Source organism: Petromyzon marinus, chromosome 5 (assembly GCF_048934315.1).
Source record: "Petromyzon marinus isolate PM22_M1 ecotype Great Lakes invasive population chromosome 5, UKy_Petmar_22M1.pri1.0, whole genome shotgun sequence".
Taxonomy (NCBI): Eukaryota; Metazoa; Chordata; class Hyperoartia; order Petromyzontiformes; family Petromyzontidae; genus Petromyzon; species Petromyzon marinus.
In genome coordinates this window covers 21,219,674-21,246,236 of record NC_133671.1, presented here as the reverse complement: position 1 = coordinate 21,246,236, position 26,563 = coordinate 21,219,674, and the positions used below count along the sequence as shown (strand labels likewise).

Genomic DNA, 26,563 nt, shown 5'->3' with positions numbered 1-26,563 from the left:
CAGTTCCCAGGGGTTTGAGAGCGTCGCAAGTGGCGAGCGGTGCGACTGTCTCAGCCTTCCCCCTGTTCCTCCCCTAGGCTGACGACTCTCGGTTTTAAATGAGTAGAATACTTGGTGCGTTGTTGTTATTGTTGTTGTGAATGTCAGCAGTGGGGAGATGAAGGCGGATGGGCATGTGTCGGCGGCCACACACCACCCGACGCCCTTTGCGTGACGTGCCCTGTCTTAATAATAGGCGCTCGCTGCCGGCACTTGCCCCAGCAGTCTCCAAGGCTTTATAAACAAGGGATCTTTATCTTTGTGCGAGAGATATGGGGATTGGGGTGGGGGGCGTATCACTTATTCTCTAAATGTATCTCGTCAGTTGTGAAAGTCGGTCATGGTTTCTGAATAAATGCCATCGCTGGGCCAGCACCGCGGTCACTGAGCAAAACATTATATTGGCCCATAATTTGCTGGCAATCATCACCATCATCAGCCGTGATCATTCCACTGCTGGATGATGGGGTTCACCGAGCCCATCGCCACGGGGGGGGGAGGGGTGGCGGCCAGGAGTGATGCTGGTCACCCACCCCCTCGTGTGCCGTGCCGGCCTTCATTAGGTGCCGCTAACAGCACTTGCCCCAGCAGTCTGTCAAAGACTATATGGAGGATCTTTGTCTTTGCACATTCATCGGTGAAAAAGGAGTCTACTATGTCGGTATGTGTAAGCCAGTCATGAGTGTTAGCCGGGTCGTGGTGGCTCTGCTGCTCCACGTGGCCGCCTGTAACCCAGCACCGTGCAGGCAGCAAAGAGGGTTGGTGGTTCACGCATTGATGTTTTGAAACTTCCCTTCCCGTGAGCGCAGAGGAGGTTCCATACCCTGGCTCGCCAGGAGAAGGGAGCACAGCGAAGTGTGGACTAATCTCCATCTGATGACATCTATACGGGGGATCGAGTGTTGCCCCCTCGCGCGTGGGTGGTTTTCTCCGGGCGCTCCGTTTTTCTTTTTTATCTCGCTTGTTCAATAAACACAACTCATTATTAATTCGGGACTGGAAACATCTTAGAATAAACAGTCAAGGTTTTCAGTTTTCATTTATTAGGCATAATCATGTGAGCCATGCGGCTCTTGACTCGGGTGCAACAAAACAAAAACATGAACAAGGAACATCTTAAAGTGACTACACGCAACGGAAAAATCCTGGGGAAAAAACAGAAAAGTCTTCCTGACAGAGAGCCCAACGACTCAGCGTTGCCCTCCTGGATAAGTAAGGACGTTGCAATTATTAAAATAATCATCATTGCAATTGTTGACGCAGACATGGGCACGTGCACGGGGAGGCGAGCGCAGCTGCAAGGAAGCCGATGCGGTTTTGGGCTCTTGAGGTCTGGGTCGAGCGCTGATGTAGCTCAGTCCCATAACTCAGTCCTGTGGCTCAGTCCCATATCTCAGTACCGTAGCTCAGTCCTGTAGCTCAGTCCCATAACTCAGTCCTGTAGCTCAATCCCGTAGCTCAGTCCCGTAGCTCAGTCCTGTAGCTCAATCCCGTAGCTCAGTCGCACTCAGCCAGCAGCGAACAGAGACTGACATGGACCTGGGTCTATCCGAGGGCACCCTGGAGGTGAGAACGATGTCCCGCTCGCTCACTCGCTCGCTCGCTCTCTTTCTCTGTCGCTATTCTAGCAGCCGCGTGCGCATCGCGACAGTCCGCGCCGTGCACACACACAGTGCAGATTAACGTATCGCGACAATCCACGCCGTGCACACACAGTGCAGATGAACGTATCGCGACAATCCACGCTGTGCACACACACAGTGCAGATGAACGTATCGCGACAATCCGCGCCGTGCACACACACAGTGCAGATGAACGTATCGCGACAATCCGCGCCGTGCACACACAGTGCAGATGAACGCGGGTAAGTGAACAACGCCCGCTCAACCCTAAGCAGGTGCCGAGTTCCACTGTTTGAACAAAAATAACACTTACGGGGCGATCGCGTTGCGACTGCAGACGTCACGCAGCTACCATCGTCATCAACACTCCCTTTACAGCGGGACGATGAACTAAACTATTTTATTGTTTTATTTTAGCAGCTAGAGAAGCCCAAGTGAGCTCTGTAGATATATATTTCGCAGACGCGACCCGGCCACAAATGATCGCTCAACGTAGAGGCACATCGCGTGGACATTAATCGCAGCTAAAATCCTCTAAACGCGTGTCTCTAAGTGTGGAGGAGAAATAATCCGGAGGACCCGGAGGAAAGATCCGCGACACTTATATAGGGTAGGCCGACGTGTCGGACAATGACCCTTCTACAGGGTCAATGTCCTGGTAAAGGGCCAGCCTTTGAACGTTAATTATAGTGTGTAATTAAAACAACAAAAGCGTTAGTGATAACAGAAGGAAAGCTGAACCCAAGCTGGGTCAAGTGCTCGGAAAGTTTAACCGATGACCCCGTAGCGTCTCGCGATGAAATTCCCAAGAGTTTGCGATGCGCGTAATTTAAAATGCACAACATAAAATCTGGCCTCCATCGCTGCTGCGTGAGCGTCGTGGTGTGAGTGGATTATCGGCGCTGCGGGGGGGGGGGGGGGTAATGGGAGAGGTCAACGTTATCAACACATAACTGCTACTTAAATAAGGATTGTATATCTAGAGTCTATAAAGACTTTAAAGTTACGGTCCATCAAGTTACGGCCATGCGCGCCACCATCGCGCTCGCTCCGTTGGGGTCACTCGGCACGAGTGACGTATGAATGTTGAACTTCTTGCGCACCGTACATAGCCAACCGTGCTAATCGGAGGTGCGGCGCAAGGACAATAAACTAGCACACAAACAGCAGCTTTTAAAGAAATGCATTTTCAATCGAGAAGATGAGACGCACCGTGTATCACCGGCGCGGGCTAATGGAGCGCGTGGCCGTAACTCTAGCCAGTGGTGGAAATTCCACGTTCTCACGACGAGGGCGAGTCTTTCCGTGGGACACTCAGTGCCGAATTTCTACAAAGTGGTACTCGTTTTTATCGGCCCCCGGTCGGGATGAAAGACTAAGTCGACCCCACCCCCGTATACACAGTAATCGTAATTGTATGCACAGCCCCTTGATAAATCCACTGCTGGATGAAGGCCTCCACGTGCCCTGTCGGTTATAGGGGTTAATTTTGACCATACTTCACCACGCTGGTAAGTGAAGATTGGTGAAGCGGATTATCCAGGGACCGTGTTCGGATATCACTCGCCGCCGTTGTCAGCGTTCGCCGGGGAATGGAGCTGTGTCTGCGGCAGCAGTTAGATTGGGGAAACCAAGCGACATGTCTCGGACCGTGTTCGTGAACACAAGGCAGATCTGAAACACAGTAGGACCAATACCTCGGCCGTGGCTGATCATTGTTTTAATGCGGTGGGCTCACACGATATTGATTTCTCGAAGACGACGGTACTATCAACAAAGATTCGTTCATGAAGCCATCTATATATACAGACGCAGACACAATTTCAACCGAGAAGATGGGGACAAACTTAGCAATGATTGGAAGGACGTTATCAACCAGTTTCCCATATTGCCACCTTCCGATGTTAGTTGTTACTTTCGGCTCTCCGATTTTACATGAACAGGTTAAATTTCTCACATCAACACAGCCACCTCAGCGCGCTCGACGTGGAGGATGCTTTGTGATCTCACATTAACATGCTAATCTCTCACATTAACATGCTAATCTCTCACATTAACATGCTAATCTCTCACATTAACATAGCCACCTCAGCACGCTCGCCGTGAAGGCCGCTCACTGACCTTACATTAACACACTAATCTCTCACATTAACATGCTAATCTCTCACATTAACATGCTAATCTCTCACATTAACATGCTAATCTCTCACATTAACATAGCCACCTCGGCGCGCTCGTCGTGGAGGCCGCTCACCAATCTTACATTAATATGCTAATTTTTACCTGGCAGCCCTTCAATTGGTGGAAACTCACCACCAATCGCGGTTGCTGCTCACCACTTACATTAACATTAGCTGCCCCAACCATGCTGCTGATATTTTGGCTACGCCCATTTTAAACCTTTATAAACAGTTTGCCTTTAGAAGCTAACCCTATTTTCCTGATGACGACCGCTTGTGTTGCGATCGAAACGTCGTAGTTTTTTGTTATTTCCTTTGAACCTATCTATGTGACTTTACCGAAAGACCCAAAGAATACCTGTGTGTGTGTCAAACACCTCTTGGTCATCATTGCAGTAAAGACACCATAGCCACTAACCGCCCTCTTTCCATCATCACACCACACCCCCCACCTTCTCCGCACTCTATCCCTATCTCCGCAAACACCAACCCCAACCCTAAACCCTTCCCGGTTCCATTAACCCTCCAGCTGCCTGGCCTCGTCCCTTCCCCATGGTGGGGGGGGGGGGGGGGTGGTGGGAGATGGCGGGAGATTGCAGCCGCCGCAAACCGCGACTCGCACCCTCTCCTGATACCCTCGATACCGAGAGATAAGCGAGGCGTGAGGGGGGAGGGGGTTGAGAGGGGGAAGGGGGGGGCAGAGGGGAGGGGGTGCTCCCCCATGTAACCCCAAAACCACGACACAAACAGGACCCACGCGCCCGATCACGTGGGGTCACGACACAACTGAGCACCGCGATGGGAGGTCATCCACGCGTGCCACTCAAGTGTCCTACAATATCATCATCCATCATCATCGTCAGCTTCAGCAAATCACAAACCGAGCATTGCAGAAGCGGGAGTATCGTCTGGCTCATCCCTCCCCCAATTACCGGGACCAGTTCAGATGTCACTCGCCAGCTCACGCTACGGTCATGGCCGGAAATCGAAATTCCAGATCGCCCAATTGATAGTAGAGTGCGCTAACCATTGCGCCACCGCTCTGTGTGTTGTGCGTCTTGCGTCTGTGCGATGTGAAATGTCCCTGCAGGCGATCTGCGCGCGGGGAGAGAAGCCCCCAGCACCCGTGCTGCAGGTGCAGGTGAGACGCCCCGCTCGCCTCTCACCCACAACTCCCTCCACTCCATTACCATCCCTACACACGCTCCCCGTGACCCCTACACACGCTCCCCGTGACCCCTACACACGCTCCCCGTGACCCCTACACACGCTCCCCGTGACCCCTACACACGCTTCCCGTGACCCCTACACACGCCCCCCGTGACCCCTACACATGCTCCCCGTGACCCCTACACTTACTCCCCGTGACCCCTACACTTACTCCCCGTGACCCATACACACGCTCCCCGTGACCCCTACATACGCTCCCCGTGACCCCTACACTTACTCCCCGTGACCCCTACACTTACTCCCCGTGACCCATACACACGCTCCCCGTGACCCCTACACACGCTCCCCGTGACCCCTACACACGCTCCCCGTGACCCCTACACACGCTCCCCGTGACCCCTACACTCGCTCCCCGTGACCCCTACACACGCTCCCCGTGACCCCTACACTCGCTCCCCGTGACCCCTACACTCGCTCCCCGTGACCCCTACACACGCTCCCCGTGACCCCTACACACGCTCCCCGTGACCCCTACACACGCTCCCCGTGACCCCTACACACGCTCCCCGTGACCCCTACACACGCTCCCCGTGACCCCTACACACGCTACCCGTGACCCCTACACACGCTCCCCGTGACCCCTACACACGCTCCCCGTGACCCCTACACTTACTCCCCGTGACCCCTACACTTACTCCCCGTGACCTCTACACTCGCTCCCCGTGACCCATACACTCGCTCCCCGTGACCCCTACACTCGCTCCCCGTGACCTCTACGCACACTCTCCACTCCAGCTTGCGTGGAGATGGGAGTAGGAAACACGTGGTGTGAGCCAGCCCATCTGTCTGTGATAACTTCACTTGCAATTGCATTTGACTCACATGTACTTATCAGTTCACATATCAGCACAAGTCACCCGATATCCGTGTATTCTTCCTGTAAATTGAGTTTGTAGTTGCGCTATGATCAGTCTAAACATGTATCTGTCCGAAAAAACTAAGAATATGAATTACTGCAGTCACGAAAGCTTTAAATCAAAATTTAATATATATGTTGTTCAACGTCGTTGTACGCGCGTGCACTATATTCGATTTCTCATGAGGCACCGTCGTTTTGGCATCGATGTCTATTTGGCTCAGTGCTGAGACTCCATCGTGGTTGCGTCGAGCTCTCGCCTGGTTCGATAACTTCCCCTCGACGTTACCCGCCTGCCCGTCTGTCCAAATACCTGTCCGCCAGTTTGTCTGTCTCCCTGCCTGCCTGCCTGTCTATCTGCCTGTGTGCATTTATAACTTTCTGTCTCTGATTGTCTGTGTCTCTTTCTCCCTGCCTGTGTCTCTACCTGTGTCTCTGCCTGTGTCTCTGTCTCTCTGCCTGTGTCTCTGTCTCTCTGCCTGTGTCTCTGCCTGTCTCTCTGCCTGTGTCTCTGTCTCTCTGCCTGTCTCTCTGCCTGTGTCTCTGCCTGTATCTCTGCCTGTGTCTCTGCCTGTGTCTCTGTCTCTCTGCCTGTCTCTCTGCCTGTCTCTCTGCCTGTGTCTCTGCCTGTCTCTCTGCCTGTGTCTCTGCCTCTCTCTCTGCCTGTCTCTCTGCCTGTGTCTCTGTCTCTCTGCCTGTTTCTCTGCCTGTGTCTCTGCTTGTCTCTCTGTCTCTCTGCCTGTGTCTCTGCCTGTCTCTCTGCCTGTGTCTCTGTCTCTCTGCCTGTGTCTCTATCTCTCTGCCTGTCTCTCTGCCTGTGTTTCTGCCTGTCTCTCTGCCTGTCTCTCTGCCTGTGTCTCTGCCTGTGTCTCTGTCTCACTGCCTGTATGCCTGTCTCTCTGCCTGTGTCTGTGCCTGTATCTCTGTCTCTCTGCCTGTGTCTCTGCCTGTCTCTCTGCCTGTGTCTGTGCCGCAGGGTTACCGGCTGCTCCAGGCGCAGAGCGGCAGTGAGAGATACCGGCTCATGCTGACGGACGGGGTCACCAAGAGCTCGTGTAAGGGTCCCAATAGGGGTCGCTACAGGTGTCCCTACAGGGGTCCCTACAGGGGTCCCTACAGGTGTCCCTACAGGGTCCCTACAGGGGTCCCTACAGGTGTCCCTACAGGTGTCCCTACAGGTGTCCCAATAGGGGTCCCTACAGGTGTCCCTACAGGGGTCCCTACAGGGGTCCCTACAGATGTCCCTACATATGTCCCTACAGGTGTCCCCTACAGGGGTCCCTACAGGGGTCCCTACAGGGGTCCCTACAGGTGTCCCTACAGGGGTCCCTACAGGGGTCCCTACAGGTGTCCCTACAGATGTCCCTACATATGTCCCTACAGGTGTCCCTACAGGGATCCCTACAGGGGTCCCTACAAGTGTCCCTACAGGGGTCCCTACAGGTGTTCCTACAGGTGTCCCTACAGGGGTCCCTACAGATGTCCCTACAGGTGTCCCTACAGGTGTCCCTACAGGGTCGCTACAGGGGTCCCTACAGGCGTTCCTACAGGGGTCCCTACAGATGTCCCTACAGGTGTCCCTACAGGTGTCCCTACAGGGTCGCTACAGGGGTCCCTACAGGTGTCCCTACAGGGGTCCCTACAGGGGTCCCTACAGGTGTCCCTACAGATGTCCCTACAGGTGTCCCTACAGGTGGCCCTACAGGGTCGCTACAGGGGTCCCTACAGGGGTCCCTACAGGTGTCCCTACAAGGGTCCCTACAGATGTCCCTACAGATGTCCCTAAAGGTGTCCCTACAGGGGTCCCTACAGGGGTCCCTACAGATGTCCCTACAGGGGTCTCTACAGATGTCCCTACAGATGTCCCTACAGGGGTCCCTACAGGTGTCCCTACAGGTGTCCCTACAGGGTCGCTACAGGGGTCCCTACAGGGGTCCCTACAGATGTCCCTACAGGGGTCCCTACAGGTGTCCCTACAGGGGTCCCTACAGGTGTCCCTACAGGGGGCACTACAGATGTCCCTACAGGGGTCCCTACAGGTGTCCCTACAGGTGTCCCTACAGGGGTCCCTACAGGTGTCCCTACAGGGGTCCCTACAGGTGTCCCTACAGGGGTCCCTACAGGGGTCCCTACAGGGTCCCTACAGGTGTCCCTACAGATGTCCCTACAGGGGTCCCTACAGGTGTCGCTACAGGTGTCCCTACAGGGGTCCCTACAGGGGTCCCTACAGATGTCCCTACAGGTGTCCCTACAGGGGTCCCTACAGGTGTCCCTACAGGGGTCCCTACAGGTGTCCGTACAGGTGTCCCTACAGGTGTCCCTACAGATGTCCCTACAGGGGTCCCTACAGGGGTCCCTACAGGTGTCCCTACAGGGGCCCCTACAGGGGTCCCTACAGGGGTCCCTACAGATGTCCCTACAGGGTCCCTACAGGTGTCCCTACAGGGGTCCCTACAGATGTCCCTACAGGTGTTCCTACAGGGGTCCCTACAGGTGTCCCTACGGGGGTCCCTACAGGGGTCCCTACAGGGGTCCCTACAGATGTCCCTACAGGTGTCCCTACAGATGTCCCTACAGATGTCCTACAGGGGTCCCTACAGGTGTCCCTACAGATGTCCCTACAGGGGTCCCTACAGGTGTCGCTACAGGTGTCCCTACAGGGGTCCATACAGGGGTCTCTGAAGATGTCCCTACAGGGGTCCCTACAGGGTCCCTACAGGTGTCCCTACAGGGGTCCCTACAGATGTCCCTACAGGTGTCCCTACAGGGGTCCCTACAGGTGTCCCTACAGGTGTCCCTACAGGGGCCCCTACAGGGGTCCCTACAGGGGTCCCACCAGGTGTCCCTACAGGGGTCCCTACAGGTGTCCCTACAGGGGTCCCTACAGGGTCCCTACAGGTGTCCCTACAGGGGTACCTACACATGTCCCTACAGGGGTCCCTACAGGGGTCCCTACAGGTGTCCCTGCAGGGGTGCCTACAGGGGTCCCTACAGGTGTCCCTACAGGGTCGCTACCTTTGTCGCTACAGGTGTCGCTACAGGTGTCCCTACAGATGTCCCTACAGGTGTCCCTACAGGGGTCCCTACAGATGTCCCTACAGGTGTCCCTACAGATGTCCCTACAGGGGTCCCTACAGGTGTCCCTACAGGGGTCCCAGGGATGAAGCTTCGAGTTTCGCGCCCGATGCCCAGGCCCGGATTAAAGCGACGAGGGGGCGGAAGGCTGGCATCACGCATATTCATGTCGTGTGTCACATGTCGTGTGTCGCATGTCGTGTGTCGCATGTCGTGTGTCGGGGGCGTCGTGTGTCACATGTCGTGTGTCACATGTCGTGTGTTATATGTCGTGTGTTACATGTCGTGTGTCGGGGGCGTCGTGTGTCACATGTCGTGTGTTACATGTCGTGTGTTACGTGTCGTGTGTCACATGTCGTGTGTCACATGTCGTGTGTTACATGTCGTGTGTCGGGGGTGTCGTGTGTCACATGTCGTGTGTTAGAGTGTCGTGTGTCACATGTCGTGTGTCACATGTCGTGTGTCGGGGGCGTCGTGTGTCACATGTCGTGTGTTACATGTCGTGTGTTACGTGTCGTGTGTCACATGTCGTGTGTCACATGTCGTGTGTTACATGTCGTGTGTCGGGGGCGTCGTGTGTCACATGTCGTGTGTCAGGGTGTCGTGGGTCACATGTCGTGTGCGTCGTGTGTCACATATCGTGTGTCACAGCCGTGATGCTGGCCACGCAGCTGAACTCCCTGGTGACCGATGGCCGCGTGAGCGCCGGCTGCGTGGTGCGGGTCGACTCGTACAGCAGCACGGAGCTACGTGACGGCAGGTCCACCACTCACCCACCACCACTCACCCACCACCACTCACCCACCACCACTCACCCACCACCACTCACTCACCACCACTCACCCACCACCACTCACCCACCACCACTCACCCACCACCACTCACCCACCACCACTCACCCACCACCACTCACCCACCACCACTCACCCACCACCACTCACTCACCACCACTCACCCACCACCACTCACCCACCACCACTCACCCACCACCACTCACCCACCACCACTCACCCACCACCACTCACTCACCACCACTCACCCACCACCACTCACCCACCACCACTCACCCACCACCACTCACCCACCACCACTCACCCACCACCACTCACCCACCACCACTCACTCACCACCACTCACCCACCACCACTCACCCACCACCACTCACTCACCACCACTCACCCACCACCACTCACCCACCACCACTCACCCACCACCACTCACTCACCACCACTCACCCACCACCACTCACCCACCACCACTCACCCACCACCACTCACTCACCACCACTCACCCACCACCACTCACCCACCACCACTCACCCACCACCACTCACCCACCACCACTCACCTACCACCACTCACCCACCACCACTCACCCACTCCTACACCCATCCTCCCCCACCACTCACCCACCACCACTCACCACTCACTCACCACCACTCACCCACCACCACTCACCCACCACCACTCACCCACCACCACTCATCCACCACCACTCACCCACCACCACTCACTCACCACCACTCACCCACCACCACTCACCCACCACCACTCACCCACCACCACTCACCCACCACCACTCACTCACCACCACTCACCCACCACCACTCACCCACCACCACTCACCCACCACCACTCACTCACCACCACTCACCCACCACCACTCACCCACCACCACTCACCCACCACCACTCACCCACCACCACTCACTCACCACCACTCACCCACCACCACTCACCCACCACCACTCACCCACCACCACTCACCCACCACCACTCACTCACCACCACTCACCCACCACCACTCACCCACCACCACTCACCCACCACCACTCACCTACCACCACTCACCCACCACCACTCACCCACCACCACTCACCTACCACCACTCACCCACCACCACTCACCCACTCCTACACCCATCCTCCCCCACCACTCACCCACCACCACTCACCACTCACTCACCACCACTCACCCACCACCACTCACCCACCACCACTCACTCACCACCACTCACCCACCACCACTTACCCACCACCACTCACTCACCACCACTCACCCACCACCACTCACCCACCACCACTCACTCACCACCACTCACCCACCACCACTCACTCACCACCACTCACCCACCACCACTCACTCACCACCACTCACCCACCACCACTTACCCACCACCACTCACCCACCACCACTCACCCACCACCACTCACCCACCACCACTCACCCACCACCACTCACCCACCACCACTCACCCACCACCACTCACCCACCACCACTCACTCACCACCACTCACCTACCACCACTCACCCACCACCACTCACCCACCACCACTCACCCACCACCACTCACCTACCACCACTCACCCACCACCACTCACCCACTCCTACACCCATCCTCCCCCACCACTCACCCACCACCACTCACCACTCACTCACCACCACTCACCCACCACCACTCACCCACCACCACTCACCCACCACCACTCATCCACCACCACTCACCCACCACCACTCACTCACCACCACTCACCCACCACCACTCACCCACCACCACTCATCCACCACCACTCACCCACCACCACTCACCCACCACCACTCACCCACCACCCGTCACTCACCACCACTCACCCACCACCACTCACCCACCACCACTCACTCACCACCACTCACTTACCACCACTCACCCACCACCACTCACCCACCACTACACCCATCCTCACCCACCACTCACCCACCACCACTCACCCACCACCACTCACCCACCACTACACCCATCTTCACCCATCCTTACCCACCACTCACCCATCCTCAGCCACCACTCACCCACCACCACTCACCCACCACTACACCCATCCTCACCCATCCTTACCCACCACTCACCCACCACCACTCACCCACCACGCACCCACCACCACACCCATCACTCACCCACCACTCACCCATCCTCACCCACCACCAACAACAACAACAACCGCCATTCGCCACTAAGTGGCGGTGATGTCGCCACGACGCTTGTGCCAGGCCATGTGCACCTTGAGGCCACGTGAAGTGTCGAACGCCCGCTGGCAGGAGGTCACGGGGCAGACCCAAGTGCCACGGGTCGACTGACTAAGATGACTGAGATGACTGGCTGATGCACCACCTGTGCCCCCTACTCTGCCAACCTGCTGTGCTTTAGCCACCCGGCGCTCCGCTCGTTGTTGTGAGCATCGCTCCTCCGCCCTCCGTTGTTGTTGGAGGGCGACTGCCTCCAACTGCCAAGTAGCATCCTTCACGAGCCTCTTCCACAGAGGCCGATCTTGACACCGCTGGTACCAGTCATCGGCAAGGCCACTCAACTCCACGTCCTCCTGTACCACATCACTCCATCTCTTCTCTAGCCCGTGCCGTGCCCGTTTAACCCCCTCGATCCGGCCGAACAAAAGCTGTTTCGGCATGCGGTGGCTGGGCATGCGGGCTACATGACCCAGCCAACGCAGTCTTGCCTGCCAGAGGAGCTCACCGATGGGACCTTGCCCAGATCTTTCAAGGATTTGTGAGCTCCTCACCCAATCCAGCCTGGTTAAACCCAGGATGGATCGTAGGAAGGCCAACCTAAATGTTTCTAACCGGCGAAGATGTTCCATTAGGGGGGGTCCACGTTTCGCAAGCGTAGAGAAGGGAGGGAATGACCGTGGCCGAGAAGATCTGAAGCTGAGTGCGGAGCGACAGACCAGGTAGCTTCCACGCAGCGTTACGCAACCGATGAAAAGATATTTCCGCTCGACTGATTCTGAGTGAGACCTCTGCTGTTAAACTGGAGCCGGTCATAAGCACACTGCCCAGGTATGGGAAACTCTCCACTCTCTCCACAACTGCCCCATCACCGATTGGGAGTTGTGGGGGTGGAGTGTCCGATGATACAAAATACCCAGGCAGGTGCTTAGTTTTGGTGGGGCTGATGGTAATGCCCCATCTCTTAGTGGCACGCTCCAGTCTCAGCAGCAGTCTCCAACTCCTCCTCTGAATGAGCAGCTATTACCAAATCATCGGCATACATAACGTGGTTGGGCAATAGGGAGCCATCCCTTCACCGCACCCGGACATCGATCAGCCTCCCATTATATCTGTACCAAATGGAGATTCCGCCGGTACAGCTATTGAAGGCTTGAAGTACGTGGTCAAAATAGATGTTAAAAAATGTGGGAGCCAGAGGACATCCCTGTCGCACCCCAAGGTGTACAGGGAATGGCTCTGACTCCCGGCCACTTAGTTTTACCCGGGCCCGCTCACCATCATGAAGGTCCTTAATGATCGTGAGCAGAGGGTCAGGGACTCCAAAAGTACGAAGAACACCACACCCATCCTCACCCACTACCACCCCATCCTTACCCACCACTCACCCATCCTTACCCATCCTCACCCACCACTCACCCACCACTCACCCACCACCACACCCATCCTCACCCACCATTCACTGACCACCACACCCATCCTCACCACCACTCACCCACCACTCACCCATCACACCCACCACTCACCCATCCTCACCCATCCTCACCCACCACTCACCCACCACTCACCCACCACCACACCCACCACTCACCCACCACCACACCCATCCTCACCCACCATTCACTGACCACCACACCCATCCTCACCCACCACTCACCCACCACTCACCCATCCTCACCCACCACTCACCCACCACTCACCCATCCTCACCCACCACTCACCCACCACCCCACCCATCCTCACCCACCACTCACCCACCACTCACCCATCCTCACCCACCACTCACCCATCCTCACCTACCACCCCACCCACCACCACACCCATCCTCGCCTACCACCCCACCCACCACCACACCTATCCTCACCTACCACCCCACCCACCACCACACCCATCCTCACCTACCACCCCACCCACCACCACACCCATCCTCACCTACCACCCCACCCACCACCACACCCATCCTCACCCACCACTCACCCACCACTCACCCATCCTCGCCTACCACCCCACCCACCACCACACCTATCCTCACCTACCACCCCACCCACCACCACACCCATCCTCACCTACCACCCTACCCACCACCACACCCATCCTCACCTACCACCACACCCACCACCACACCCATCCTCACCTACCACCACACCCACCACCACACCCATCCTCACCTACCACCCCACCCACCACCACACCCATCCTCACCCATGCAAACAAGTCAAAGGTCCACCGCGTGGCCTTCACAGACCGTGCTGCTAGCGAGCAGCACGGTCTGTGAAGGCCTGCACTGTGGCACGCGAGGACGCGGCTGGCCGGCACCACGCCCGGGACCGCCTTTGTCTCCCGAGTGCCGACGTTTACTACACACCGCACCGAGTACTCATTTGAGGCTGAGCCTACCTAGCGGAGGCACGGAACCCGGTTCGGATAATCGTCACTGGTGTTGGCCGTGAGCGGGAATCGAACTCGGGTCGCCGGATTCACAGCGCAGCGTAGCGCTGACCGCTACACCACCGCTCCACTCACGCACCCCACCCCGTCACACCTCGCCCAAACCCCCACCGCGCGCCCGAATCCTCGCTTCACCCCCCCCCCCCCAACAAAAAAAACCACCCGTGGCCCCCCGCCCCTCGCCCTCCCGTGACCCCCCCCCCACCCCCGACAGCCATCAGTTACCACTCAGCAGCGGTGATGTAACCACAGCGCCTGTGCCAGTCTGGGTGCACTTTCGAGACGATCGCGTGGAGTGTGTAAGGCTCGGCGAAGGGACAGGCCCAGCGTGATGGGTGGTCGACTGCGATGACTGGCAGACGTTCTTACTCGCAACCTCCGATTAGCACGCTTGGCAACGTACGGCGCGAAAGAGGTTCAACATACACACACACATGCATCAACCGTGCTCTCCACTGTTCCCACACCCTAGTGACGGATTATCCTTGGATCAAAAGTTGCTACATATTTAGTAGTAGATACATATTTAGTAGCTACTACTATACATGTAGCAGCTACGGGCCCCGCGCTAACTATTAATTCCGGTTCAGTGATTCTGCACTTGCTCTATTACTATAGTACTATACCGCCTTCAACTTTTATGGACTGGGTGTTTAAGGTTAGCGATTTGTCGTATTATCTGGCTGTATAGCAAATTAAAAATAAAACAATGGCTTTACTATGCAAGTACAAAATTTGTGTTTTAATATTCATGTTTTTTCATATTTAGGGCCCCTTTATAACATCACATGCTACAGGCCCCTACTAGCTTAATCCCCGCAACCAGTACCCACTAGGGCTGAACGATTTGGGGAAAATATCTAATTGAGATTTTTCTGACAGATATTGCGATTTGATTTGCGATTTAAAAAAATGTAAGTCAAGTTTCAGTTCAATATTCACTGTGTAATAGATTTGAAACAAGTGATGGAGCATTACCACATGATCCCATCAAAATATGAACTGCTCTATATATTCTAATGCAAGGATGAGAACTTAAAAGATACTAATTGCTTCCAACATGTATTTATTAAAATGCTTTAAATGAAATAGAACAATGAAACATTGAACAATTGTTAAGTTAAATAAATAAAGTTAGAATAAAAATAAACAATAAATAAATTCCAATAAGAAAGTAAATCGACTTTTCAAATCGCAAAAAATCGCAGCCTTTGCGATGTGCTAATCGCATTGTTTAAAATTGCGATTTCGATTTGGAATCGATTAATCGTTTAGCCCGAGTACTCACCCCCCACCCTTCCCACCCACCCACAAGCTCCCAACTTCAGCGGTTCGCTCCCCACCCGGAGCTTGCGAGGCTCACGTGCCCTGCCCCCCCCCCCACAGGCGCCTCGTGCTCTTGCTGGCCCTGGAGGTTCTGCGCCCGGGGGATGGGGGCGGAGGGGAGGCCTTTGGGACCCAGGGTGAGGCCACCGCCACGAAGGCCCGGGGCCTCTCGTTCCATCTGTCCACCCACCAGTCTGTCCATGCACCTGTACGCCCATTCACAAATTTGTCTATCCAGCTACCTGTCTGTGCGTTTATCTTTCCGTTCACCTGTCTCTCCATCTGCCTGTCCGTCCGTCCTGTCAGCTGGCCAAACGGGGTTTATCATTTTAAATGCCCTCTGTCACTTCTGTCCGTCCGTCCTGTCAGCTGGCCAAACGGGGTTTATCATTTTAAATGCCCTCTGTCACTTCTGTACTCTTGCTGACACGCACATTGGGTTTGCATTCTTTGACATCGCTAAGATGCGTGTGAATGTGTAATCTGCCCGTCAAAAGGTAATGAAAGTTCTATTCGGCTCTCAGTAAATTCCCCCCCTGCTCTGAGCTCTAACCCGGTTACCATAAACCCTATCCCTAACCCAAATCCCTGGTCCTACACAAAAAAAACACCCCAAAAAAGAACCATCCCCTTCACAACTCATCGAATAGGTGAATACCGCGCAAGGGAGGTCTGGGATTGGACACAGATCCGCAGGGATACAGCAGTCGCCACTCACGTTGCAGGTGATCGACGCGCGGTGTCTCCGCAGAGTGTCAGCCCGGGTCCAGCACAGAGGGCTTGGCTGCCCCTTCGGCATCTCCCTCGGCCCCCCAACCGCGTCCCCCGATCAGGGAGGCCATCGGGAGTCCGACGTTCTCGGGGCGGGGGCCCGCGGGAACCCCCGGGACCCCCTTAACGGGATCCCCGGCTCGCACGTTCCCCATATCCAACCTCAACCCGTACCAGAACAGGTACGTCTCGACGTGTGTCTGGGGCGGGGGGGAGGAGCGGTGGCGCAGTGGTGAGCACGCTGCGCTACGAACCCGGCCCACTCACAGCGCCTCTGATTGGCACGGTTGGCTACGTAGGGTGCGGAAGAAGTTCAACGTGCATACGTACAACATCGGTGGCAACCATCTGTACCGGCCATGGGTTTCGCCGAGGTCGACTCAGCTTCAAACGAGGACCTGGTGCCATTTGTAAACATTGCCAGTACGGAGACCACAGGCGGCCCGGCGTGTTGCTGGCCACAACACCCGCGATCTTCACGCGTGCTCACTCACAGCACTTGTCCCAACAGCCTGCTACAGGCGTGACGGGGGATCAGTCTTCCTGTGTATTCTTCACCACAGGCGGAGTGGGTCGATACATATATAAATGCACTCCCAGAAGTCCGTGGAGCTGTTGGGTTGCGTCAAAATAATGTTTTATGTTGCACGTGGATATATGAGGGAGACGTTGTCGTGCTTATCCGTTGCTATTGATGTTCTCCACAACCACCCTCGTGATTGTTTCGTGACGTTCAATATATTTCTGGAAGCCACATCTCTAAGGGAGAGAGAGAGAGAGTCCTAGGCTGTTCCATGTGGCAGGTCACCGGCACTGATTCAAGCGAAGCTCGACTCTGCTGATGAGACGCTGCGCGCTGAAACTGGCACAGAGGTTTGTGTTTGTCCCGAATCAATGCCGCCGAAATGATGCACCCCCATAAGGCCGTGGGGTCAAAGGGTTGTGTACAACATTCTTCACGTTCTAGAACCAGGGACAGATATGAGGGCGAGGCATTATCTGCGCATCTATTGTGTTGTTTGCGCTCTCCGCAAGGACGTTAATGATTCGCTTGCGTTTGTTGCTGGGCCGCGTTTTCCTTCAAATTTTAACGTGAACCCCACTCGGCAAGCAAAAGCTGACCCCGCGATCTTTCTCTCGCCTACACGTGACAAGCTCCTCCCCCGCGACCCCCACCTCCCCCGCCCCTAACCCCCCCCCCCCCGCTGTCTGCCCCCCCACTGAAGGTGGACAATCCGTGCCCGCATCACCTCCAAGTCGGACATTCGCCGATGGAGCAACTCCCGCGGGGAGGGTCGATTTTTCAGCATCGACCTCCAGGATGAGAGCGTGAGAGACGGCTCAACGAACCGATAGCAACAGCAACTAAAATAATAATCACAAAATCAAAACACAGAACTCAAGTTTAATCAATATGCCAATTAAATAATAATATTACTAGACAATCAAAAGCATCTGGATTGTTTGTGAACACCTTCCCAGATTTCGCACGCAATTTTGCGATCAAAACCATACAATGTTTCTGACCCCAACGTTTAGGAACCACCTAAGAAGTTTCGCCTCTTGGCATCTTCCATTCTGCCATCTCTGTCCTCATTTAAACTGACTATTAAAACCCACTAAAGTTGTAAGTGTGAATGTGACTTTACAACGCAATTGCTATTACGTTTCTTTTATCTGTAAATGTCGATTTTTTTTATGTCTGCTGGCTGAGTCGCCCTTGAAAAAGAGTTTCTTAGCTCTACGGGCTTTACTCGGGACATACACTTCGAAACTTCTGAATAATCAAGTGTGTGTGAGCCTGACTCTCCTCCCATATATGCTCCCCCCTCTCTCCCTTCTCTCACTCTCAAGAGGGGCTGGAGGGGGGTCACAACCCATCATTCAATGCTAAACACATTATTTGCGTGGCTAATGTTGCCGTAGAGCAACAGCTGTAATTTGACATCGAGGTGGTTCACGTGCCAGGTAACTGCGTCAGGAGTAGCGGAGTGGTGGTGCATCATCATCATCATCGCTGTAATGATGATCCCTCCTTCGCATAAACTCAGGGTCTTTCGCGGGAGGTGTTCGTGACTCCAGTCGGCTTTCCAAGCATCGTTAGGGCTGATGATGCCTAACCAAACTGTAAAACACGTGTTGAACGCTACACATAATTGGTAATGACGATACAATCTGCATTGGTCGATCGTGCATTCTGCTCTAGCTCTGCTCTCACGACCTGCGTATGTATGTTTGTTGAACTTCTTTCGCACCGTACGCGACCAACGGTGCTAATCGGAGGTGCGGGGGAAGGACAACAAACTAAACACAAAAAGGGAAGGTGGACACGGCTGTTAAATATTGTAGCAACATTTTTCGAATTTGACCATGAGAAATGTGAAACGCGGATTCAGCTCATCCCCCACCCATAGCCCCCCCCCCTCCCCGCTTGCCTGTGTAACTATCATCTGGCGCGGCGAGCAGGGGGAGATCCGGGCCATCGCATTCAACGAGGAGTGTGACAAATACTACGAGCAGCTCCAGGTCAACCAGGTGGGAGCCCATCCCGGCATCGAACCTCGTCCACTGAACCTTCTTACAGCCTGCGCTTAGCACTCTGGAGATGCTGAGGCCGAGCCAAGCTGCAATGGCGGGGCGGAGATTTGGCGGCGGTTAGGGTCACAGAGGGCAGCAGTTGTCATGATATGCGGGTGCATAGACAGGCGGGCGTGTGCGGGTCTCTGAGTGGGGTGTGATGGAGGAGGCTCGTGAACGACGCTTCTGGGCAGTCGGAGTCGGTTTCCCGCACCTCCGATAATTATCAAAACAATGATGATGTACGAGTGTTGAACATCTTTCGCACCGTACGTAGTCAACCGTGCTAATCGGAGGTGTGGGGGAAGGACAGCAAACTGAACACAAATAAGCATTTGTAAATAAATGAGTTTTAAATCTAGATGGAAAGGTGCAGAGCTCCAGTGGCTTCCTTATATCGGAGGGAAGAGCGTTCCAGACGGCCGCAGAAGCGCATCTGAAAAACGCGCGATGTGGTGACCGCCGTCTTTGTTCGATGGCCAGCCAGAAGCCGCTGCTGCTGTTGGCGAGGATCACCGGAGTCCGTGTCCCGGTTTACGCTCCCCGACGGTATCAGATAAGCGACGATTTTAACTTATCGAGGATTTTATACAGCGTTTTTTATCGAAGCGCTTTACCAGAATGACAAATGGTATCTTAGTTATTGGCCGATGGGGAAAAGGGATGTGGGTTTGATTGTTGGGGAGGGGAAGGGATGGCAAGGAATGACGACGAGAGGGGAAAGGGGGAGGATGGTCAGGGTTTTACGGATGCGGACAGGAAGTAGTGGATGGATACGCTATTGGAAAAAGATGAGCCTTCAGGGAGGAACGAAAACTGATGATGCTGCGTACCCGCCCTTGCCCAGGTGTACTACCTGAGCAGGGGAGTGCTCAAGGCCGCCAACAAGCAGTTCAGCACGGTGCGCCACGATTACGAGGTGTCCATCGCGACGCACACGGTGATCAGGGCGTGTGACGAGGCTGTGGAGATCCCCGTCACCATCCCCACCTACACCTCCATCGCCGAGCTGCCCAGCCTCGCCAAGAACGCGCTCGTGGGTGCGGACCAACAGGAGCCACATCTGCAGCAGTAGCAGCAGCCGCAGCAACACATACGAAAAACACACGCAAAATGTTAACGTGCTCGGGTTCTGTGTTAGGAATGCGCGTGCGTGTGTGCGTGTGTCCGTGTGCTGCTGCTGGCTCAAATGAGTAGCTGGTGTGGTGTGTAAACATCGCCACTGGGAAGACAAAGGCGGCCGGGCGTGGTGCTGGCCACCGACCCCACTCGTGTGCCGTGCCGGCCTTCATAAGTGCTCGCTTACAGCACTTGCCTCAACTGCCTTGTCAAGTCTACACGGGGGATCTTTGTCTTTGTGTTGCGCAGACGTGATCGGCGTGTGCCAGAGCCTTGACGAGGTCTCCATGGTGCAGCTGCGCAACTCGAGTCGCGAGTTGGCTCGGCGCAACATACGCCTGGTGGACGCGTCGGGAAAGGTGGTGACGGTCACCCTGTGGGGCCAGGAGGTTGGTGGACCTTCGCACAGACGTCAAACTCCCGGCACACCGTATCCGGTACACCATTGCCAGCCACTCCGGAATAAAACAACCGGACTGAGCTGCATCGGCCACGCCAGTCAGACCCGTCAACCCAGCCACATCAGCCAGTCCGGCCACGCCGGTGTAACATTTCGCACCTCCGATTAGCACGGGTGGCTACGTACGGTGCGAAAGAAGTCCAACGCACATACATTGGCCGCACCATCGCCGTTCCCGTCCACTCATCCCATCATCCACCACGCCCCTCGTCCTCCGATTGATCGTAACATTTGTCCCCTCTACTCGCCCCCCCCCCCCAGGCACTGAAGTTTGTTGGAGACAGGCAGCCCGTGGTGGCGATCCGAGGGGCGCGCGTGTCGGATTTCGGGGGCTGTTCGCTCTCCGTGCTCACGTCCAGCAGCATTCAGCTCAACCCGGACATGCCGCCCGCGTTCCAGCTGCGCTCCTGGTTCGGAGTCCTCCTCCTCCACCCACCGCCACTATCACCACCAAAAGAAGACAATGATCCCCCGTGTAGCCCTTAATAGACTGTCGGGGCAAGTGTTTTTTAGCGAGCACCTGTGAAGGCCGGAACGGCTGCACACGATGGGGGGTGGGTGGGTGGCCAACACCACGCCCGGCCGTCTTTGTCTCCCTGGTGGCGATGTTTACACACTGCACCAGGTACTCATTTTGATACTGAGTAGACCTAGGGGAGGCTCAGGCCTGGTTCACATATTCGCCACTGATGTTGTCCGTGAGTGGGAATCGAACTCGGGATCGTGGGGTTCGTAGCGCAGCGCACTTATCGCTCCACCACCGCTCCCACCACCACCAACAACCGCCGTTGACCACAAAGTGGCGGTGACGTCACCGCAGGGCTTGTGCCATGCAAGGTGCACTTTGATGCCACGTGAAGTGTTGAAGGCCCGCTGGCAGGTCACGGAACAGACCCAAGTGCCATGGGTTGACTGACTCAGTCATCTAAGTCATTAGCACCACCACCTGATGATCCTTTAGCCCTTCGGCCCCACACAGTGCCATGGACAGCACTCCAGATAGGCTGCGTGCTGGCTGAATGACAGTGCAATGTCACATAATGTGCCTGGACAATTAACCGCCCATGTCCAGTGTGGTGTTTGTGCACGATGCACCTGATGTTTTATAGATGTTCACATAACCGATCCGAGTCGGATGTGACCTAAGGTAAATCATCATCGACCATGATCTATCCACTGCTAGGTGAAGGCGTCCCTAACCTGTCCACCATCCTTGATAATCCTGCGATGTAACAATCCACCCGGCACTCGCACACAAGATGATTCCATCGCTCCATCTCCCCGTTGTGCTTACTTTCCAGAGCATTATCTCCATTTAATGTCAAACAGAAATGATAAACTAAACATTTTTTTTATTTGAACTGGGAAGGCCCAGTGAGCTATGTAGCTCTTTTCAGAAGCGTGTTGGCCACAAATGATAGCTCAACGAAATGGCTTATTGTGTGGATATTTATAGCAGCCAAATACTTTAAAATCACGTTTCTACATGTGGAGGGAAAAATCGGAGGACCCGGAGAAAAATCTACGCATCCACGGGGAGAACTATGCAAACTCCAAATATACAGGAGGTGTCAGGGTCGGGATCGAACCCCACGACCTCATGTATACCAGGCGAGGTCGTTAACATCTCGCCACCACCCATACTTCAACCTCCACTCCCCACCCTCCCCACTCCCCTGAGAATCCACTTTTTTTTTCAACTGTTGGCACCCGTGTGTGGCGCAGGTACGATCGCGTGGGCGCGCACACGCAGGGCGAGTCCATCTCTGACAGGAGGAGCTCCATGTCCGGGTGGAGCAGTGCCACACCAATCTGGAAGACCTTCGCTGAGAGCAAGGACGAGAACCTGGGACAAGGCGAGCAGGTGAGGGCCTGGCCAGGGTGAGCAGGAGGGGGACCTGGCCAGGGTGAGCAGGTGAGGATCTGAATTACGGTGAGCAGGTGAGGGCCTGGCAAGGGTGAGCAGGTGGCGACCTGGTCAGGGTGAGGTGAGGATCTGAATTAAGGTGAGGGCCTGGCCAGGGTGAGCAGGAGGGGACCTGGTCAGGGTGAGAAGGATCTGAATTAAGGTGAGCAGGTGAGGGCCTGGCTAGAGTGAGCACGACGGGGGCCTGGCCAGGGTGAGCAGGTGAGGATCTGAGTTAAGGTGAGCAGGTGAAGACGTGGGACTGCACCGTGGAGAGTGCACTGGTGTGCACATTTATGCTATTGAGTGAGTGTGGTATGCAAGCATTATCCAATATATACCCAGCTCTTCCTCATCCAGATTTACAAAGCAGCTGAAATAACAACTCACCGTGGCGATTTGCCTCATTGTGAGCGACGAATACAACAGCCGAAATTTCAACAACAAATTAAAATTAAATCGAAGCCACAGCTGCCTACAGTCCACGAGTCGGGTCCGTTGTGTTTGGTTGTCCTTGTCCTTTGATATCTGGCAGCCGGACTACTTCACGGTGAAGGGCACCGTGATCTTCCTGAAGAAGGAGAACTACCTGTACCAGGCGTGTCCCTCCGCTGATTGCAGCAAAAAGGTGGTGACGATGAGCAGCGGGAAGTTCCGGTGCGAGCGCTGCGACCGGGAAACAACGAACTTCAAATTCCGCCTCTTCCTGCAGGTGCAGCACACGCTTCACCTGCCTCAGGCTCGGGGAAACCCTTTCCTTACTTAGTACCCAAGAAGACTTTAAAATATCTCTAGCAGGCCAAACATGAACAAATACACCACTGCAAGAGGCTCTATCAGTAACAGAATTGACGGAGCATGCGAAAAGTACACCCAGGGTTTCAAAATGATTCCCCTCCAGTGGCCGATTAGTACGACTAAGATGCCTGCAGTGAGAGATATATTTTGGTTTTGCGGGTCGTTTTGAAAAAGTATCCTTTCCTGTGGCCGTGGGCCGTATGGAATGAAGTCGTGGGTCAGATACGGCCTGCTCACCATAGGTTCCCCACCCCTGGCTTACCCCAAGCTGTCTCGACAGACACAGACACACAGTGCCACAGAGAAACATAGAGACCCACAGAGAGAGACACTCAGACAGCCCAGGGAGGCGGGCTTATGACCCGCATGGGATGGGGAAGCAATCCAGCAGTGGAATGACAAGGGCTGTACATGCAGAAATAATTGTTGCAGTGGGGGGGGGGGGGGGGGTTGAGGGGGGCATTGCACATGCTGTACACACATTACTCATGCCCACCTGTGCCCACCTGCAGGCCAACCTGGCAGACTTCTCGGACAACCAGTGGGTCACGTGCTTCCACGAGACGTCCGAGGTGCTGCTGGGAGACACGGCCGAGCGGCTGGGCGCTCTCAAGGCACAAGGGGTGTGAGCCGCATGCAAACCGCCCGCAAACTGCAATTGTGCCGCATCACGTGCCACTCTTGGGCCAACGTTGGCCACGGTTGGACAGGGACGCGCGGCGTTGGCCCAACACTGGCCATCGCGCGGCATGCGGTGGAATGTCTGGCACAGTCCGAAAACGGACGGGGGCCGCACAAAACAACACCAGCGGCTGGTTGCATTTAAACACGGAAGGAAAGGTCACGCATGCGCGTCGATTCTGTAACGTTCTCCAACATGCATTTTGTCCTCGGAGGTATTTCATTGTCACGCGACGACCGTTACTCTGCGTAGCAGGCTCAGGTGGCAAGATGCTGCCCCCTGCCCTGCGACCCAGTGGTCGCTTTAAGGGATCTCGGCGAGCAGAGAAGCGAGGGGGTTGCCGCCGCTCTGCGCGATCCGGAGCCCCCCCGACACCAGGCACTGAGAGCGTTCCCCGTGTGCTGCGCGAATTTGCAGAATGACGAAGCCATCGACCGCATCTTTCACGAGGCCACGTTCCGCTCGTACATGTTCCGCCTGCGAGTCAAGGCCGAGCACTACAACGTGAGAACCTCACCAACGCGACGGCCTCTTCCTCTCATCCGTATCACTATAGCGACTTCCTCTGTGACATTAACACGCCAGGTTTTCTATGCAGCGTATTGATATGTGCTCGCATTCAAACGCCATGTGTATATATCTTCAAATTGCACTGTATTGTATCGAATTGACGCCTGTGGTGGCTGATTTTCTCCTGCCCCTACCCCTTTGCCCTCACATGCACACCCTCGCAGGATGAGATGCGCCTCAAGGCAGTGATGATGGACACGCGACCTCTCGACCACCGCACCTTTGCCTCCAAACTCATCGCCGACATCCGTCGCATGACGCAGACCACGGCGTGACGATGGGTGGCAATGCGGGACCTTCACCACCCAGGCAACAGCTGGTCTGGCCCGGCCACTGTTGGTAGAGATCACTCCGGATTGGCATGTTTTTTTTCATTTTCAGGGATAACATTTATTCAAATAAATTCCAGAAACAAAATGTTATATTATGGTTCTTTTGTGCAGTGATTGGTGATTGGGTTAAGACCATCAACTCATCACACTTGAGAACCCATTAAGTCACCGGTATCTGACTCTGGCTACCTGGACTTAGTGACCGATTTGAATATATTAAATGATGAATCGTATTAAACCCCAATACCAATCAGCTGGTGGCGATTTAATTTTGGCGAGTGTGGGGTGCCCGGGTGGCTCAGAGGTCAGAGCGCTGAGCTGGCACTGTTGAGATCACGCGTTCGAAATGTGAGCGGCCGCGTGACACGAAGTTGGGAAATATTAGGGTTTCAGTGTGCATCGTTTTGTGTTGATTTAAAGGCAAAGTGTCACACGCCACCTACTGAAGGTGTGGTGGTGCACACCTGTGGTCCCCAGCGCTTTGGAGGACGGGGTTGGTGGATCACAAAGAGACTGCCAAACTCGCTAGGCTCCGACGTGCCGAGAGGTGTCAGTACAGCAAGTAGGCTTGTGAAGCCATTCGCGTGGACATTTTTGAGCATTCTCCCCTCCTGTGTGCAGTGGGTTTTCTCCCAATTACTCTGCTTTCTTGCCACACGAAGCAAACACCACTGATTAATACGGGATTGGCAACACATCCCATTAGATGGCCCTAATGAACAATCAGTGAGACTGGCCTTTCCAGGACAAATACAGTAAACATCATTGGCATATTTAAGGCTGGAGTGCTTTGTTGATTTGAGTTATTGCAGTTTGGTGCTTTGAATAAAAAAAAATATTGCCGAGTGTGCTTGAGCGACTGAGTTAGTATCACCTACTCTGACCACATGTTTAGTATCCATGAGCCGCGTTACTCAATTCGGGCAGAGATTTTCGACTCAAACTCCCGATTCTTCACTCCGTTTCCGTTGTTCACCGTCTCGTTTGCAGTTTCCAGTTTTTAACGTTCCACTGTCCTCAAACATTTCAAGAACCTATTCGTTTATTGTAAAAAATTTGACCAGTTCACCGCTATTGTTTGTGTATTGCTGCGTAAAACAAACATTAATAAGGTCGCTCTCGAATTAAGAGAAGCTTCATCTCCTGCAACTGCGTTGGGGGGGGGATCTAGTGACAACGAAAATCCCAACCGCGGATTCAGGGGGCCTGAGTACCACAGAGCGGCCTCACGCAATTCTACAAATTGCAATAATACAAATTACAATTCTGTAAATCGCGTGGGCTAAGACCTGTCCAAACTCCCGGTTCCACGTGGGATTTGACGCAGAATAAAATGCGTAAGTTAAGAGGAGACTTAAGGGCGGTCGAGATCACTCTTCAATCTCGCCATTCCTCAGGATCGTGACGATCAAGCCCTAATCAGCTCGCACGGCGATACGATACATCACTTCAAAGTAGAACATGGGCAGACAATAATACGTCTCCCTCATACATCTGTCTCTCAGCCATCGGGGATTTTTTCCCCTCTTCGTGTAAGAAATTGATCGTGCAACTGGTTGCAGAGACGTCCACACGTA

General features: G+C 54.9%; 1 protein-coding gene across 2 annotated transcripts; it reads left to right on the top strand.

The window, feature by feature from the left end:
- Window positions 1-1,406: 1,406 nt before the first annotated feature.
- LOC116939308 (replication protein A 70 kDa DNA-binding subunit-like) lies at window positions 1,407-25,832 on the top strand. Of its 2 annotated transcripts, none has more exons than XR_012938707.1 (16): window positions 1,407-1,605; window positions 4,932-4,982; window positions 6,904-6,982; window positions 9,654-9,762; window positions 15,832-15,908; window positions 16,523-16,724; window positions 17,769-17,871; window positions 19,009-19,077; window positions 19,967-20,159; window positions 20,488-20,627; window positions 20,960-21,108; window positions 22,424-22,562; window positions 23,226-23,316; window positions 23,915-24,025; window positions 24,502-24,588; window positions 24,819-24,853. XR_012938707.1 is itself a non-coding variant. In XM_032947514.2 (16 exons), exons 1-16 carry the CDS (start codon window positions 1,573-1,575, stop codon window positions 24,927-24,929), a joined length of 1,830 nt encoding a protein of 609 aa, XP_032803405.2. In that variant the 5' UTR covers window positions 1,407-1,572; the 3' UTR covers window positions 24,930-25,832. The 2 variants fall into 2 exon arrangements, 1 of the variants encoding a protein (XP_032803405.2); XM_032947514.2 differs by having other exon boundaries at window positions 23,140-23,316; window positions 24,819-25,832.
- The last annotated feature ends 731 nt before the right edge of the window (window positions 25,833-26,563 follow it).